Source organism: Castor canadensis, chromosome 9 (genome assembly GCF_047511655.1).
Source record: "Castor canadensis chromosome 9, mCasCan1.hap1v2, whole genome shotgun sequence".
In the NCBI taxonomy this organism is placed as follows: Eukaryota; Metazoa; Chordata; class Mammalia; order Rodentia; family Castoridae; genus Castor; species Castor canadensis.
Genome location: NC_133394.1, coordinates 378,200 through 397,869, shown reverse-complemented (window position 1 = coordinate 397,869; position 19,670 = coordinate 378,200). Strand labels below are relative to the sequence as shown.

Here is a 19,670-nt window from a genome sequence, read left to right as displayed (position 1 = left end):
TGGGGAAGAAAGGGATCAACAGGTAGAGTAGAGAGATTTTTAGGGTAGTGATACTATTCTGTATGATATTCTAGTGGAAGATACATTTGTTCAAACCGATAAAATGTCTGTAGCAAGAGTGAGTCCTAATGGAAGCCATTAGGACTTTGGCTGGTAGTGCCATGGTAACATGGCTTCATAGATTATAACACATATGCCACGCTAGTACAAGTGAGGGAGGGAGGCCACAGTTATGGGGGTAGGGCAGGGAGCATACAGGAACGCTGTATTTCCCACTTCATTTTTCTAACACTGCTCTAATACATAAAGTCTATTGAAAATAATCTACCACTCATTATTATAAATTCTTGCCACCCCTGAATTAAGTTCCAGAAAGGAAGGAACTGTGTCTAGCCTTTTCTCTGTTGTGTATTCAGTGCCTAAAAAGTACCCAACCCATTGTATGTCCCTGTTTTCTGGAAACATTTGTGAGATGGTGAAGTGGTGGCTGGAATGAATAAATCACTATATGTATTAATTATGGACAAGAAGATACATAAAAAGATAAAATATAAATCTTAAGAAACATGTTCTTTACCTGAATGTTCTAAATAAGCTAAAAGTTACTGACAACAGTTTTCACCACTATCTCTAAATACACTCTTGAACTAGAAATACTCTGGGAAACAAACTCACTTAGAACTCAAAAATAATTATTGCTATACCACTAGGGTACACAAGAACATATACATATTTTATCTTTTAGGGATGATACATTTAATAAGAATAATGTAAGCATTCCAAATAGGTATCAGTGAAAAGAGATCTTAAGATTTTGAGATTATGATAAAATCCCTAACATTTCTTTTCAGAAAACTGGCCCTTCACTTCTGTGTGTGATGAGTGGCCAATCGCCTATGCCCCTCTAAAGGACAGAACATACCACGCTGCTTTGCACATTACTGCACTCTCATGGCTTGCTCTATCAACTTTTTTTTTTAGGTAAATCGTAGCCTCTAAAAATTAAACCTAGAGCCAGGTGCTGGTGGCTCACACTTGTAATCCTAGCTACTCAGGAGGCAGAGATCAGGAAGATCAAGGTTTAAAGCTAGCCTGGGTAAACAGTTCTCAAGATCCTATCTCGAAAATACCTAACACAAAAAGGGCTGGTGGAGTGGCTCAAGGTGTAGGCCCTGATTTTAAGCCCCAGTACCGAAAAAAAAAATTCCAAATATCAAACTAGTACCATTTTGAACAAACTTCAATCAGAACAAAGAAGCACTGCCTGACAAGCAGGTACCTGACAGAGGATGTCCTTGGCTCGTGGTCTCTGGAATCCATCACCCAACCAACATGGCACTCTAGAGGGGGGTTTGTACTATGCCTTGTTTTTCTCTTTCTTGGACTCTAAATAAAAAGAAGTCAAACATTGCAATTACTTTTTGTAGTGTGAACGTCACAAGTAAATCAAAACCCTCTGACTGTAACCATCTCAGACACTTTCACACTGTAGGATAACACATTGTGAAATCACATGAAGTCACAAAACTCAAACCTCTCACATACAAGTTACAAAATTTAACCAACAAGACCCTTTGCTAGGTTCGTAACACAGGACTGAAGAAATGCAACCTCAGAAGGCTTTCTCAGTACCTCTGACCACCTGACTACAGTGACCAATTGTGGAGAAGTTATGGCTTAAACCCCCAAAAACACTGCTACTGTAAAATGCCATTTTTAAATAAATTCTTACAATTTAAAAATACACACTCTAAAAAAGTGAAACTGAAAAGTTCATTTTGTAATGTTCAAGGAAACAAGACTCAGTCTTTATATTCCTGGCTGTTTTTGTGTACCTTCAGATCACTAGCTCTTCGTTCTCTAACGACAGAATAAAACCTCGGTGTTTTGTTGGGGCTTGGGACCTGGCTGCTCGGGGTGTTTTGAGCGTCCTTGCAGGATGAATCCTAGGAGCTTCTGGCACTGCTCTGGGCAGCGCACGAGCCACTGTTGCTGGAGGTATTTCTGAAATATCGAACAGCTTCTGAGCTAATTTATCATCAAATCTACAAAATAGCTCTTAAAATTACTTCAATGCTAGGAAAATACCTTATTTTGAAAACAAATTCTGAAGTTTTCTAGGCTCAAAGTTTTTTTTTTACTACAAATATTTCAAATCATTAAAAAAAACCCTGAATTGTTAACCATCACCTAGCTTTAAAAAATTTAAATTTTGTTCTGTTTGACTTTTTTTAAAGAAAAGCTGAAGCTCGCTCTGTATCTTACTTGATCTCATTCATCTCCTGCTTCTCCTCAATTTGGTATTTTTATTTATTACTGTAGATTTATGACATTACTCTGTATAGTTAACCTTAGTAAGTGGCATCATACTCTTTGCACCATTTTCTAAACTTCTGTCATGTTATACTGCTTTGGCTCTGACCTGTTTATTTCTAATGCTGCAGCATGTGCTGTTACACACATGTACGATGATCTGCCCGTTCTCCAGCAGATGGACCTTTATGTTACTTCCGCATTCTTGGTTTAATCAGCATTGTCAAATGTCTTTTTTACAGACTGTGCATTTCTCTGGGTCTTGAATCCAAGTGGAAATACTGTCAAGGGAGACCAGCAACTTCTGATCTCCTGATGGCCAAGTCACTTTCTATCATGGTTTCACCAACCTATACTTCCCTTCAGCAGCATGCAAGGGTCCCAGTGGTTTTACATTTTGGTCAAAACTGTTTTGTCCAGATTCTTAAATATTGTCCCATCTCACGGAATTTGAATGGTACTTTCCTTTCTTTAGTTGTTCTTAGTGAAGGTGAGCATGTTTTCATAAACATAGCCACCACTCAGACTTCTGCTTTTGGAAGCTTGCCATTCATATTCTTTTATTTTTTCTACTGGGTTGTTTCACTTATTGCTTTGTTCATGAAAACTTTATGGTGAGATACTAAGTAAGCCAGAAGATGAACCTAATAGTAGTCACAAAAACATAGGTTCTATTTCTCTATGGTTTTTATACACATTTATTTTAACTTCTTTTGATTCATACAATAGCCTTTTGTTCTTTCATTCAACAAACAGTATTATCTACCATCAGTTGAGCATTTACCCTAGGCACAAGTTAATAAAGTCAAAAGCACACTTACCAACTTCCCATTTGCTGTCAGTATTTTCCTCACTTTTATCAGAATGACTTCTGAGGAACAAATTAATCAGCTCATCTTTCTACTTACAATCTTTATGTTTCCTAATTTTGCCTCATCTACTGCCTCATCTCCACTCCGATCTTGGTGACCTAACCCTCCAGACTAATTGCACCTGTGTCCTTGCTGCATATTCTTCATACACTTTTCCCTCTGTCTGAAAGCCCTGCTCTTCATCATTTGTACACTCCATATACTGTATTGAGTACAGTGGACTGGATACTTCCTGTAATACCTACTTTTTCAACACCTTCTGCCAACAGAGTTGATTCTTTCTGTGCAGTCTCTGCATTTTATATACACATCTTTCTGCTGTTGTTTGGATCTAGAATGTCCCCAATGGCCAGGTGTCAAAGACTTGTCTTCAGTTTGGTGCTACAGAGGTGGTAGAAAACATTAAGAGCAGAGTTTGAAGCTGGGCATGAGTGGCTCATGTCTATAATCCTAGCTACTCAGGAGGCAGAGATCAGGAGGGTTGTGGTTTGAAGCTAGCTGGGGCAAATAGTTCATGAGACCCTATCTTGAAAAAAACCCATCACAAAAAAGGGCTGGTGGAGTGGCTCAAGGTATATGCCCTGAGTTCAAACCCAATACCACTAAACAACACAACAACAAAAAGAGCAGAGCCTGGTGGGAGGTGCAGTCACATGGGGGCTGTGTCCCGAAAGGAATATTAGGACACTGGCCCCTCCTCTGACTTTGCTTCCCAGCTGGCCATAAGCCCAAAGGCAACTGGGTCAGTGACCACAGACTGAACCAAAATAAATCTTTCTATAAAATTATTATCGCAGGTGTTTTTGTCACAGTAACAAAGCTAACAGTTTCATTTATTAAATTAATTATTTTCTTATCCCAAGAGTAGATCTCACTGTTTCCCTTGAAGCAACAGCTACAATCTTTTTTTTTTTTTTTTTTGGCATCACTGGTGTTTGAACTCAAGGCCTCACACTTGCTAGGCAGGCACTCTTGACTGCTTGAGTCACTCCACCATCCCTTATTTGTTAAGGTTTTTTTCCAGATCAGGACTCACAAACTATTTGCCTGGGCTGGCTTTGAACTGTGCACTTCCTGATCTCTGTCTCCTGAGTAGCTAGGATTATAGGCGTGAGCCACAGGTACGGGCAACAGCTACAATCTTACTGAATACTAGTGCTTATCATGATATAAGCATGTTAGTAAGCATGTTAATCCAGTACCTTTATAAAAGAAATATACAGAGACCTAGGAACAACCACCACCTAGAAGACCAGATTATGGCCCTTAAATTCCACTTCCCACTGATAAGTCTTCTCAAAGAAAGAGAAGTCTGGTCCAAAAGTAGGTGATATAGGCCAGGCACATATGACATCCTTGGGAGGCTGAGATGAGGAGGACTGAGGTCCAAGGCCATTCCAGGCAAATAGCACCTGAGATCCCCCATCTCCAAAACAACCACAGCAAAACGGACTGAAGGTATGGCTCAAGCAGTAGAGTACCTGCTTTGCAAGGATAAGGTCCTGAATTCAAACTTCACACAAAAAAAATGTGTAATATAAGCCAGGGAAATCTTGAGCCAGGAATCTATAACTTTTAAAATACTGCATTTTAAAAAACCTTAAAGATTGGATTTTTAGCCAGGTGTCAGTGGCTCACACCTGTAATCCTAGCTCCTCAGGAGGTAGAGATCAGGAGGATAGCAGTTCAAAGCCAGCCCCAGCAAATAGTTCACTACACCCTGTTTCAAAAAAACCTATCACATAAAAGGGCTGGTGGAATGGCTCAAGGTGTAGGCCCCCGAGTTCAAACACCAGTACTGCAATAAATAAATAAATAAATAAAACTCAGTCACAGTGGAGGCTGTCAGGATACCAACTTATTATTTTGAAAACTGGTAAGCTGAATTAAATGAAAGAAGGATTTATCCTTCCATTTCTGCAAAAACTTAATTTCAGGGTAAACAGAGTTGAAAAGAGAGTTTCTTAGTAGAAGGATTCTGAATAAAAAGTGCAAAAGGCACTGGGTCTGGCTCACACCTATAATCCTAACTACACAGGAGGTAGAGAAAGGAGGATCACGGCAGGCCAGCCCAGGAAGAAACCAAGTCCATATCTTTGAATTTTTTTTTTCTTGTGGTACTCCACTAGTCCTTTTTTGTGTGATGAATTTTTTCGAGATAGGGTCTTACAAACTATTTGCCCACGTTGGCTTTGAACCATGATACTCCTGATCTCTGCTTCTTAAATAGCTAGGATTACAGGCGTGAGCTACCAGCCCGGCTAAGACCGTATCTTGAAAATATTCATGACAGGTTGGAAGCATGGCTCAAGTGGTAGAGTACCTGCCAAGCAAGAACAAGGTCCTGAGTTCAAACTACAGTACCACCAGAAAAAAAAGAAAAGAAAAGAAAAAGGAATGATAAAGCTCACTGCAGCTCTACTGAAATAGAGGATCCAAGGAATATTCATCAATGACCACTGAAATGATCTGGTTAAAAGGCAAAAGAGAAACTTCACTTTCCTCGAGCCATTACCAATTTGCAATATATAGTGAAAAAATTCCAGCAGAAATAATATAATTTTGAGATTCATATAAAGTACCAGAAACAGAGGCAAAGTCAAGGTAAAATAACATCAAACTACTAACAATTATTGAAATTAGGTGAGATGGGTACATGTGGCTCACATCTATAATCCTAGTGACTCAGGAGGCAGAGATCAGGAGGATGGTGGCTCAAAGCCACCCCGGGCAAATAGTTCACAAGACCCTATCATATCGAAAAAAAACCTTCACAAAAAAAGGGCTGGTGGAGTGGCTCAAGGTGTAGGATTGATAGAATTGATGTGACTGCTAAGACATTAGAAAACAAAGTTGCAAGTATTATTTCTGCATCATTTTTTATTTTTTGCATAAAAGATTTTCTGACATATCTTGGTAAAAATTGATGAGCTGGTTTCATTTTTAGAGTCTTTATTTTAAAAAATAAACATGCATCTTTGTATGATTTGTAAGTGTACAGCAGGTAGAAAAATACATGTGTTTCTAAAACTATTTTGTATATTCTCACTTCTGGACCACATTGTAGCTAACTATTGTCATTAAGATAATTTAAGTGTCTGAAATAAGTATCTCATTTATATTATCCATACAGGGGAACTGCAAATACTTTTTTAAATAAAAATTTGCCTTCTATGTCTTATAGAATTCATAGGATATTAAAATAAATTTTATCCTTAAAAAAAAAAAAAAAAAGGGCTAGTGGAGTGGCTCAAGGTGTAGGCCTTAAGATCAAACCCCACTACCGCAAGAAAAAAAAGAATAGATATATCAACTTTGTAGACCTAGAGTGCTTTGTTGATCTCAAAAGAAACTTTTACAACACATTTCATATCACTTTTTAATGTTTTGACATAAATTACAAAAATAGTTACATAAAATGCTTACAGTAGACATTAAAATATCATTTGAAACACATAGAATTAGGCAGTAAGAAAATGTTAACATTTTTATCAACTACAAGCTTAGGATGACATATGAATATCATCTAGATATCATAAATCTTTTAAATTAAAATCATAGGTCATCTCTTATACATGAATATTTACAATAGCCAAAACTGGAAACAACTCACATATCCACTGTTGATTAGATTAACGAAATGTGGTATATCCATACCAGGGACTACTACCTAGCAAGAAAAAAGATCAAGATACTGACACACACATACGACACAGCTGAACTTCAGAAATAGTATAAGAAGTCAGACACAAGTGTGTATCATACGATTCCATTTACATAAGATTTCTGGAAAATGCAAAGTCACAGAGAGACAAAGCAGATACTGACGGCAAAGTTGAGGGTGAGTGCTGGGATGGCCAGCGGTGAACCAAGGTCTTTCACCCAATGGAAGTGTCCTAAAACTGGATTGTGGTGCTGAGATACAATGCACAGATTTACTGAAATGACACACTTGAAGTTTAATTTCAATGTTGTATAAATTGCATTTCAAAAAGCTGTGAAAAATACCAAACAAACAAGCCACCTGTTCAGTTATGACAATCTATCATACAGCTTTGCTACAAGATATATAAAAGATCTCACTGCCTGGGAAGGTCTTTGAAAGGTCTGCCCAGATCCTACCTAACTTACAGTCAGAAACTTGGTACTGAGCCCTTGACTCTGTTTCAATGGCTTTCCAGATGAATTTGATGCTTGCTAAGTTTGGGAGCCACTGGACTGAGTGTGTGTAGCCATTCTACCATGCAAATTTCCAAATGCTACAGCAAATTTCCAAAAGCCAACCCATTGTTCCCATCACTGCTGTACACAGGACCTGCCTGTGTGGAAACACAACTGAACATTATGCTGCTAGTGTCACTGAGGTGGGAACACAAAGATGTCACCTAAGGACTGACATTTCAAGCTTTTTACCAACAAAAATGCCACTAAGTAGAGGGCACCAAACTTCTACAAATGCCAGAGAGTAAATATTTTTGGCTTTTTAGGTCACAACTCTGCCTTTCCGGCATAAAGACAGTCTTCAGCCATCACAATTGGAAGGTGTGACTAGTGCACAACAGACCACTGGTCTATGGACCACCACTCACTGACTACTGAACTGGAGTGGTGAGGCACGTGGATCCTGGCACTGACCGTCCCTCACATGGTCAGCAAAGGAGAAGAAAGCACAAGCACTTTGAAAAGAGAACAGGCAATGTAAAAGAGAGCCAAACTTGTAGAGAACAAAGTACAATTGCTGAGACAAAAAACACATTGGGTGACATTAAAAATAAATCAGACACTGAAGAAAAAGGACACTGAACATGAAGATAGAGGAATAAAAACTAGTAACAGAGAACTCAGAGAAGCTGGGCGTGGAGACTCAGCCTATACTCCTAGCTATTTGGGAGGCAGAGATGCAGGATCCAGGTTTGAAGCTAGCCTAGGGCTAGGGGGAATTTGGCAAACCCCATCTCAGTCAACACGCTGGGTGTGGTAGTGTTCCTGTAATCCCAGCTACATGGGAACCATAAACAGGAGGATCACAGTCGAGGCTGGTCTGGACATAAATGTGAGAACCTATTGGGAAAAAAAAATAACTAAAGCAAAAAGGGCTGGCAGTTGGCTCAAGTGGTAGAGAACCTGCCTAGCAAGTACAAGGCCCTGAACCAAAGTGCAAGACATGAAGAGAGCCATACAAGGCAACTGTAAGTAAATTTGCTTCAATGGGTGATGAGACATTAAAACCAAATCAAGAGAAATCATTCAATCTCACAACAGAGAAAGACAACTGAAAAAACTGGTAAAGCCTCGGGAAGCTATGGAGCACCAATGAAAGGCCGAGGAGATGAGAAAATGCAAGCTAGATTTTCTGAAGTAATAGCTGAAAACATCTCAAACTTGGCTAAAGACATATAGGTGCAGATTCAAGACACAACCATGTCCAGGAAAAACCCCCAGGAATGCATACCTCACACTTTAACTGCTGAAAACTGAGCAGGGTGTGGTGGTGCACACCTGTAACCCTAGCACCTAGAGGCTGACAGAGGAGGATCCAGAGTTGGATGCCAGCCTGGGCTACATGGTGAGACCTTGTCTCAAAAAAAAAAAAAAATCTTGAAAGTAGCTAGAGAGGAAGAACACTACATGTAGTGAACAATCTGAGTGACTATGAGTTCATCAAAAACTATGAAGGCCAGAAAGAAGTGCTAACAATAGTTTTAAAGTGGTCAAGAAAAGATTGCTAACTCAGAATTCTATATCCAGCACGAACAGCTAAAGATGAGATAGGCATTTAAAGGTGAAGGAAAACTAAGATAAGTCATCATCAACTGAACTGCTCTCAAAGGATGGCTGAAGAAAGTGTGTTAGAAAAGGAAATGACACCAGAAGGAAAACAGGAATGTCACAAAAAGAGCAAGAGTAAATACAATGGACAAACGCTCCTCAGGTGATTTAAAACAGACTGGAGAGCCAGGTGCCATGGCTCACGCTGTAATCCCAACTACTCAGGAGGTAGAGATCAGGAGGATTGCGGCTCAAAGCCAGCCCAGGCAAATAGTTCAAGAAACCCTATCTTGAAAAAAACCCATTTAAAAAAAAAGGGCTGGTGGATGGTTCAAGGTGTAGGCCCTGGGTTCAAGCTCCAGTACCATAAAAATAAATGAATAAATAAATAAATAAAAGTAAAAAAACATGCTGGAGGGGCCAGAGTGGTGGTACATGCCCTGGAGCCCAGCTGCCCAGGAGGCAGAGGCAGGAGGATCACAGTCTGAAGCCAGCTGGCCAAAGGTGTAAGGCCCTATCTGAAAAATAAACTAAGAACACGGGGACTGGCATAGAGTGAGGCGAGTTTAATCCCCAGCACTGCCAAAAAACAAAGCAAAACCCAACAACACCCAAGAACATGCAGATGGTTCTGCACGTTCAACATTCTCTGATGGGCTTTCAAGGAATGAAAATACAACACTTAGGGCAACAACGAGCCCATACGAGGATAAAGTTTGTACACGCTCTTACGAAAATAGCAGTAAAATACTGATTTCTGATAGTCTATGAAAAGTTATGCAATCCCTAGAGCAACCACTAAAAACATACAAAAAGATATGTATGGCCAAATTCAAAATAGGTAAATTAAAATGAATGCAAAAAAATGACAACACAAAGAAGGCAGAAAAGGGGAACAGAAACAAAAAAGAGAACAGAAAAATAACAAAAGGTCAACCACAGCCAGCATACCAACAATGACACTGAACACTCCAATTAAAAGACAGACTGTCATACTAAAAAAAGTGTGGTCCAACTCTATGCTGTAACAGACTCACCCTAAATAAAATGCCATAGGTAGGTTAAAAGTACATCACGCTATGCAAAGAATAAACAACAGAAAGCTGAAATCCTTACAATTAACAGAAACCTTACAATCAAACTAGATTTCTTTTTTTTTTCATTTTTCTTTTATTATTCATATGTGCATACAAGGCTTGGTTCATTTCTCCCCCCTGCCCCCACCCCCTCCCTTACCACCCACTCCGCCCCCTCCCTCTCCCCCCCCAATACCCAGCAGAAATTATTTTGCCCTTATTTCTAATTTTGTTGTAGAGAGAGTATAAGCAATAATAGGGAGGAACAAGGGTTTTTGCTGGTTGAGATAAGGATAGCTATACAGGGCATTGACTCACATTGATTTCCTGTGCGTGGGTGTTACCTTCTAGGTTAATTCTTTTTCATCTAACCTTTTCTCTAGTACCTGTTCCCCTTTTCCTATTGGCCTCAGTTGCTTTAAGGTATCTGCTTTAGTTTCTCTGCGTTAAGGGCAACAAATGCTAGCTAGTTTTTTAGGTGTCTTACCTATCCTCACCCCTCCCTTGTGTGCTCTCGCTTTTAGCATGTGCTCAAAGTCCAATCCCCTTGTTGTGTTTGCCCTTGATCTAATGTCCACATATGAGGGAGAACATACGATTTTTGGTCTTTTGAGCCAGGCTAACCTCACTCAGAATGATGTTCTCCAATTCCATCCATTTACCAGCGAATGATAACATTTCGTTCTTCTTCATGGCTGCATAAAATTCCATTGTGTATAGATACCACATTTTCTTAATCCATTCGTCAGTGCTGGGGCATCTTGGCTGTTTCCATAACTTGGCTATTGTGAATAGTGCCGCAATAAACATGGATGTGCAGATGCCTCTGGAGTAACAGTCTTTTGGGTATATCCCCAAGAGTGGTATTGCTGGATCAAATGGTAGATCGATGTCCAGCTTTTTAAGTAGCCTCCAAATTTTTTTCCAGAGTGGTTGTACTAGTTTACATTCCCACCAACAGTGTAAGAGGGTTCCTTTTTCCCCGCATCCTCGCCAACACCTGTTGTTGGTGGTGTTGCTGATGATGGCTATTCTAACAGGGGTGAGGTGGAATCTTAGCGTGGTTTTAATTTGCATTTCCTTTATTGCTAGAGATGGTGAGCATTTTTTCATGTGTTTTCTGGCCATTTGAATTTCTTCTTTTGAGAAAGTTCTGTTTAGTTCACATGCCCATTTCTTTATTGGTTCATTAGTTTTGGGAGAATTTAGTTTTTTAAGTTCCCTGTATATTCTGGTTATCAGTCCTTTGTCTGATGTATAGTTGGCAACTATTTTCTCCCACTCTGTGGGTGTTCTCTTCAGTTTAGAGACCATTTCTTTTGATGAACAGAAGCTTTTTAGTTTTATGAGGTCCCATTTATCTATGCTATCTCTTAGTTGCTGTGCTGCTGGGGTTTCATTGAGAAAGTTCTTACCTATACCTACTAACTCCAGAGTATTTCCTACTCTTTCTTGTATCAACTTAAGAGTTTGGGGTCTGATATTAAGATCCTTGATCCATTTGGAGTTAATCTTGGTATAGGGTGATATACATGGATCTAGTTTCAGTTTTTTGCAGACTGCTAACCAGTTTTCCCAGCAGTTTTTGTTGAAGAGGCTGCTATTTCTCCATCGTATATTTTTAGCTCCTCTGTCAAAGATAAGTTGCTTATAGTTGTGTGGCTTCATATCTGGATCCTCTATTCTGTTCCACTGGTCTTCATGTCTGTTTTTGTGCCAGTACCATGCTGTTTTTATTGTTATTGCTTTGTAATATAGTTTGAAGTCAGGTATTGTGATACCTCCTGCATTGTTCTTTTGACTGAGTATTGCCTTGGCTATTCGTGGCCTCTTGTGTTTCCATATAAATTTAACAGTAGATTTTTCAATCTCTTTAATGAATGTCATTGGAATTTTGATGGGAATTGCATTAAACACGTAGATTACTTTGGGGAGTATCGACATTTTTACTATGTTGATTCTACCAATCCATGAGCATGGGAGATCTCTCCACTTTCTATCGTCTTCCTCAATCTCTTTCTTCAGAAGTGTATAGTTTTCCTTGTAGAGGTCTTTCACATCCTTTGTTAGGTTTACACCTAGGTATTTGATTTTTTTTTTGAGGCTATTGTAAATGGAATTGTTTTCATACATTCTTTTTCCGTTTGCTCATTGTTAGTGTATAGAAATGCTAATGATTTTTCTATGTTGATTTTATATCCTGCTACATTGCTATAGCTATTGATGATGTCTAGAAGCTTCTGAGTAGAGTTTTTTGGGTCTTTAAGGTATAGGATCATGTCGTCTGCAAATAGGGCTATTTTGAAAGTTTCTTTACCTATTTGTATTCCTTTTATTCCTTCTTCTTGCCTAATTGCTCTGGCTAGGAATTCCAGTACTATGTTGAATAGGAGTGGAGATAGTGGGCATCCTTGTCTGGTTCCTGATTTTAGAGGGAATGGTTTTAATTTTTCTCCGTTAAGTATAATGCTGGCTGTAGGTTTGTCATATATAGCTTTTATAATGTTGAGGAACTTTCCTTCTATTCCTAGTTTTCTTAGAGCTTTTATCATGAAATGATGTTGGATCTTATCAAAGGCTTTTTCTGCATCTATTGAGATGATCAAGTGGTTTTTGTCTTTGCTTCTGTTAATGTGGTTTATTACGTTTATTGATTTTCGTATGTTGAACCACCCCTGCATCCCTGGGATGAAGCCTACTTGGTTGTGGTGAATAATCTTTTTGATGTGTTGCTGAATTCGGTTTGCCATTATTTTGTTGAGGATTTTTGCATCAATGTTCATTAAGGAGGTTGGCCTATAGTTCTCCTTTTTGGAGGTGTCTTTGCCTGGTTTGGGGATAAGTGTAATACTGGCTTCATAAAATGTGTCAAACTAGATTTCAAAGCAAAGAAAGTTACCAGGGATAAGAAGGACAAATGTTGATAAACGGTCAATTCACCATTAGGATAAACCTATACACAATAAACCTACGAGTGTAACATACCTAACGGAAGGGCTTCAAAATGAACAAAGCAAAACTGACAGAACAGTCAAATCTGCAAACCTGATGATTCAACCTTCCTCTCATAAGTAAACAGAACTAGCAAACAAGACATCAGCCAGGATATAAGAACTCAGCATCAAATAACGAACTGAATCAGACATTATGGAGCACTCTACTCAAAAAAAACTTAAGGCCAGGTGCCAGTGGCCCACTTCTGTAATCCCAGTTATTCAGGAGAAAGAGATTAGGAGGATCATGTTTCAAAGCCAACCTGGGCAAATATTTTGTGAGACCCTATCTCAATAAAACCTATCACACACAAAAAAAAGGCTAGTAGAGTGGCTCAAAGTATGGGCCCTGAGTTCAAGCCCCAGTACCACAAAAACCAAACCAAACCGAAACAAAACAAAAGAACCAAAAACAAACCACTCTTAATATCCAGACATGGTGGCGCACAACAGTAATCCAGCTACTTGGGAGGTGGAGGCAAAAGGATGATAGCTCAAAGTCAGCCTGGACAATGTTAGCAACACCCTATCTCAACAACAAAGAACAAAACCCAAAAGGCTTAGGAGTGTGGCTCAAATGATGGAGAACTTATGAGTTCAATCCTCACTACCAGAAAAACAAGAACAAACAGACAGAGGCCTGGCACAAGGGGGATGGGGTGTAGCTTAGTGGTAATGCTTAAGTAGCATGCCAGAAGCCCTGTGTTCCATCCCCACACTACCAGAAAACACAAACAGAAATAATGCATTCTTCTCAAAAGCACTGCACATGGTGCATTCACCAAGACAGAGCAACACCATGGGTCCTAAGGTATGTTCTCTGATAATAAAATTAAATTACATATTAGTAAGACTGATGACAAAAAGACAGGGACATTTCTTATCTTGGATACTAAACAATACATTCCTGAATAATCCACAGATTAAACCAGAAAGTTTACAAAATTTAGAAAGTATTTTGAATGAAATGAAAATTAAAACACAATATATCAAAATTTGTGTAATGTAGCCAGTGCAGTGCTTAAAAGGGAATATATAGGACTAAATGCTTTTATCAGAAAAGTCTCAAGTGGATAACTTAAACTTCTCCCTCAAAGGAAAGGTATAGGAGACCAGATGCAGTATCTCACCCCTATATTCCCAGCTCCTCAGGAGACAGAGATCAGAATTGTGGTCTGAGACCAGGCCTGAGCAAAAAGCAACACCCTATTTCAAAAATAACTAAAGCAAAAAGGGCTGGAGGTGTGGCTCAACTGGTAGTGTACCTGCCTGTCAAGTGTGGGCCTGAGTTCAAACCTTAGTACTGAAAAAAATCAGGAAAATGACCAAATTAAGGTATTAAACAAAAACACTTCTAAATAACTGACGGGTCTAGGAAAAATTTAAGTGCTGGTGGCTCTCACCTACAATCCCAGCTACTCAGGGACAGTGATCAAGAGGATCACGGTTTGAAGACAGCCCCGGAAAATAGTTTGGTACCCTATCTCGAAAAAACCCTTCACAAAAAAGGGCTGGTGGAGTGGCTCAAGTGGCAGAGTGCCTGTCTAGCAAGCATGAAGCCCTGAGTTCAAACCTCAGTCCCACCAAAAAAAAATCCAAATTGGTAAAAAAAAAGAGGGAGAAAGGGGAATAATGTATCTCCTGGTAAAAGTATTCAATAGGACTGATGAGTATAGCTTGATAGTAGAGGGAGGTCCTGGGTTTGATCTCCAGCATGGCTAAACCATCCAAACAAACAGGAGGTGTGGTTCAAGCAGTAGAGCATCTGCTTTGCAAAAACGATCAAAAAAGAATTTCTCAGCTGGTACAGTTGTACACTCCTGTAGTCCCAGCCCCTTGGGAGGCTGAGAAAAGAGGACAGCTAAGTACAAATGTTCGCAGCCAGCCTGGGTAACATAGTGAGATCCCATCTCAAAATAAATAAGTAGCATTCAATATATCACATATTATGTGCTTGCAAAAATTTGAATCTCTATTTAATCAACCCTCTATCCAACTAACAAGTAGAAAAATCAGGACAGAAAACAGGTTAAATGGAACCCTGGGTTGCAGGATTTAACCTGAAAACTGTACAAGTTAGAAAGTCCACAAGATAAGCAGCCAGATTCTTTAACAGCACATTGTAAGAAGCATTGTAAGGAGAAAAACAGTCAGAACTTGGTGCATACAGACATGAAGAAAATGAACACAAGGTACTTGACACTGAGGAATTACTATTAGGTATAGATGTTATCTATGTGCTAACAGAAATAACTTTTAGGGATGAAAATCTGAATATGATTGGGAGTTTGTTTCAAAATAGTCCAGAGGGAGAACAAAATGAATGAGAGAAAAAAAAATAATCCAGAGGGAGTTGAAGTGACGGAGTCAAGATGGAATGGAACAAGGTTGGAGATAAGGTAGTAAGTGCTGAAGGACTTTCACTACAGTTTGCTGTGTCGCAACTTTGCTGCAAGTGTTTGAAAGGTTTTTTTTTTTTTTTGTGGTACTGGCACTTGAACTCAGGGCTTTGTGCTTGCTAAGGCAGAGATACACTTCCAGCCCTAAGCCTTTTTTTGTTTTTAACTATCTTCAAGAAAGACTATTAAAAAAAAATCAGCTGCACTCGCCTGGAAATGTCAAATTCAATTTACAAATCTCCCAAATGTATTTACATTTATTTTCACGCAGAGCTAAGCTGACTCTAGTGGTATATTCTACAGATTGCAGAGAAGAGAACATTTCCAACGGTCTCAAAACCATACCAGGTACATTAAGAAACAATTCTGCCTGCTCAGGAAAGCCTGTTTCTGAGCCTGACTTGGTGTTGTGACTCTACCTGTTCAGTACGGTGGGATTCCAACTTCCTATGTTTACTACCACCAAACTTACAATCTATTTGCAAGTCTCTAAAATGTTTACAAGTTCATCAAAGAATACTTAAAAGTTGAGGTTTTAAATGCTAGTATTTTGTAGATATCTAACTTTTTCCACAGTAAAGAAAAAAGAAGCACTCTTTTAAAGCAATTCAGAATGGCCTTAACACTATTCAGACAGAAATGCTGGTTACATACCTGGCCTGGACTCTGAAGGTGCTACAGGAACTTCGTGGTTTGGCTCAAAAGGAAGTTCAGGTGTTAGGCTGTCAAATTGCTCTTTACTAATGAGAGTTAGCTTCTTAAAGTTCTCAACTTCTTGCTGAAGTAGAATGGAGGAATCTAACTACTAAACTGCCTAAAAGAGTAATCAACAGACAATAATTGATACTAACCTCAAAAAATGAGCTTTTAAAACAGGGATTAACTGCAGTGAAATATAAAAGATGCTGTAATAAAGAACCTAGAATTATATTTAATAACAATTAATAGAGTCTAAAGGAGGCACAAAGAACCCTAAAATATTATGAATATTTCATAATTAAAAACATTATATGAGCATACGTGCTGACCATCAGTTATTTTTGGGGACATTTATATACAAGGACACCAGGCATTACAGAGTTTACAAAGTAATCCAAAACGATGATGCTGCCCTTAAGGAATTTTAAATTAGATGGAAACAAAAGTATACACAAACCAATAATTATTAGGTAAGATATGAAAAGTGATATTTGGTAACTCAGGGGGTTACCACAGAGGAGATGGGACAAAAGCAGTCTTGAAAGATGGGAATTTAGAAAAAGAGAGAATTACTTAACCACCTTAAATGGCTACTTCTAGGTGAGGAAATATGAACAAAGACAACAGCTTAGACAAAGCGATGCTTAAACAATTAAGCAGATGAGAAAATATGTATAGAAAAGAGGCATCTGAAGGCCTGAAAGGAAGATGGAGAAAGCTACCCGAAGACCTTTAATACCAAGTCAAGAATTTTTTGCTTCATTTTCTAGTACTGGGATACACATGATAAAAGATAAATCTGGATGGCCCTGGAAGTTCATTTCCAAACCTTTCTCAGCAGCAGGGAAGCTCAGCAGGTCTGAGTTGTTAGCTTGGAGGAAGAACAGGCCCGTCCCTGACTCAGCCCTAGAGGCTCCTCCTGTCTTTCTTACATAGTCACCTGCATGCCCCCTGCCTGGTTACAAATGTGCAGAGTATTACCACACAGGCGGAGGCACTCTCTACTGGAGGTCACCTGCCCATGGTACATAAAGACTACCAGTGCTGGTCTGGCCTGTGGGAATGACAGAGCTTAAGAGATTGCTTGCTATCTGCCACTTGTAACTTCCCCCTCACCCCCAGCTCACATCTGTACTGTGTGGCACTGATAGGTAATGAGCCTTCCCTGGGCAGTAACCAGAGAGGTTGAAGCAGGTTAATGACCATAACAAGAGTATCTGTCAGACGGAAGTAAGCCAAGTAAATAGTTGCCAAAGCTTGCTGTTACTGACTAGCCATAGGATTCTACTGTCTTCAGACAAGACAGCTACTTGCCAACTCACACCTTTTATTAGGCTGTTAGTCTTTTTAGACTATGATCAACCTTGTTTGTTTTAAAGTACCCTAAGTAATAACTTTGGTTCCTGCCTCTATACTAAAACTTCTTTTAAAAATCTTTTTTTAAAATATGGACTACTTCATAAATTTGCACGCCATCCTTGAGCAGGGGCCATATGCATTGCTAATCTACTCTGTGCCGTTCCCATTTTAGCACATGCGCTGCCAATGCAAGCACGCAAAGCCTTGAACAGTGGTTGGGAGTGTGGTAGGGCACTTGCTTAGCATGTATGAGACCCAGAAAAAAGAAAAAAAGATTCTAGCCAGGCGCCGGTGGTTCACCCCTGTAATCCTAGCTACTCTAGAGGTAGAGATCAGGAGAATCGTGGCTTAAAGCGAGCCAGGGCAAATAGTTTGAGAGACCCTATCTCGAAAAAACCCATTACAAAAAAAGGCTAGTGGAGTGAGTGGCTCAAGGTGTAGGCCCTGAGTTCAAACTCCAGCACCATAAGGAAAAAAAAAACTTTCTTGGGCTGGGAGGTGGGGAGTGTAGCTCAGTGGTAAAGTGCTTGCCTAGCATGTGCAGTACAATGGGTTCTGCTGTGTGTAGTGCCAGAAGCTGTTTGCATCTACCTGAATGTTTGCCCTTCTTTCCCATCATTCTTCATCCTTCCCGTTTCTCCAAGCTTCTCTCTGGAACCATTTTCCTCTACCTAAAAAAGCCGTTAGTGTTTTCTTTCACACCAGTTTATTGGAATCTTTATTATTTAATTTATATACCACAAATTTCACCTATCTTGAAAGCAAAGTGAAGTGGTAACTCGGGATGTTAACTGTCTCTCATCCTACAAGGAAAAGTCCATTGCACACCCTGGCACTTAACCATTTCTAGTCCTTTTCTACTTTCGGGCCAAATGCAAGTTTGAGACTGGATAGAAAGGAGAAAATTTCCACTTTCTTTCTTTTTTTAACCCTTTTCTTTTCTGTCCATGATGTTTAGGAGTGTTGTGATAAGTCTATGATGAATTGAGTCACATCTAAACCATTTTTTCTTTTATCTTTTAAGTTTTTATTTTATCCTTAAATAGCCATATTGGGAGTTAAATTTCTACATATTTAATTTACCTACACTCAAAGAATGTTATATATAATTCCCTTACTATCTAGATTTCTGAGCCATGCATTAGCATTTTTAAGGACTTATTCTTGCAAACAGTCTTGTTTTAAGCCAGGTATATGCCTTCACTCCTAGCACTTGGGAGTCAGAGGCAGGAGGATCAGGAGTTCAAGGGTAGCATGGGCCATGTAGCAAGACACAGTCTCAAAAAAAACTAAAAAGGAAAGAAAAAACAAGAGTCATGTTTGGCCAAAAGCTGGAATTTATTCAAAAAGATTTCAGTGTATCCTGGGTTTTTCTTACCAGAAAGAAATGTGTTATAAACATATAAACAGGGTGGGGGAGGAGGAGGTGGCCTAAACAATGTATACACATGTAAGTAATGTAAAAATGATAAAAGGAAAAAAAATAAACATATAAACATTCCCGCTCTTTATTCCTACAGCAAAGCCGACAGGTGTAGTTCTGGAGGCCTGCACACTGTGTCAGCCCTCTCTGTGGCAGCAGGGAAGGGCTAGGAAAGCAAGCTAAGGACAGGAGGCCTGCTGGACCTTGTTTGCTCCTGAGTGTGACCTTCTCTGTGCGCAGCACTGCCAACAGCATCGCTCATTGTTTGCTGCCTCCAATATCACTGAGGACAAGTTAGCCGTGAACCCTACTAAGACTTAAAATCTGTCTCTTCTCTCTAGCTTTTGTCAGCAGTAGTTTGTAATCATGGCCTTGATATAGTTTTCTTTGCATTTGTCTTCTTTGTGATTTTAGGGCTTGAATTTGTCCCTTTCTAATTTCATCAGTTTTGATAAATTCCCAGCCATAACCTCTTCAAATATTACTTCTATCTTTTCTTCTCAGACTCCATGACATGTACACTAACCCTTGGACTGCACCTCCTATGCCTTGCACTCTTTTCTACAGCCTCCTCCTTTTGCTCTGCACTTTCTTTTAACCCATCTTTCAGTTCAGCAGTTCTCTTAGCTGTTCTCTTCTACTCTTCTCTTCAAACACAGCCACTGCACTCAATTATCAAACTTTCCAGTTCTGGAATTTTCAATTTATTATTTTTTGAGTTTCAAATTCTCTGCAGAAATCTTCCATCCTTTTATTCATTAAAATAA

General features: G+C 39.3%; 1 protein-coding gene and 1 pseudogene across 1 annotated transcript in view; both read right to left on the bottom strand.

Annotated features, from left to right (window-relative positions):
• Positions 1 to 19,670, bottom strand: part of Larp1b (La ribonucleoprotein 1B) — a 112,806-nt gene that overhangs the window by 20,015 nt on the left and 73,121 nt on the right. Inside the window, 4 exon segments of the mRNA XM_074041151.1 lie at positions 1,280 to 1,386; positions 1,836 to 1,897; positions 1,900 to 2,058; positions 16,077 to 16,200. Of these exon segments, the coding sequence (XP_073897252.1) occupies positions 1,280 to 1,386; positions 1,836 to 1,897; positions 1,900 to 2,058; positions 16,077 to 16,200 (452 nt within the window).
• Positions 17,563 to 17,676, bottom strand: LOC141411180 (U6 spliceosomal RNA; annotated as a pseudogene).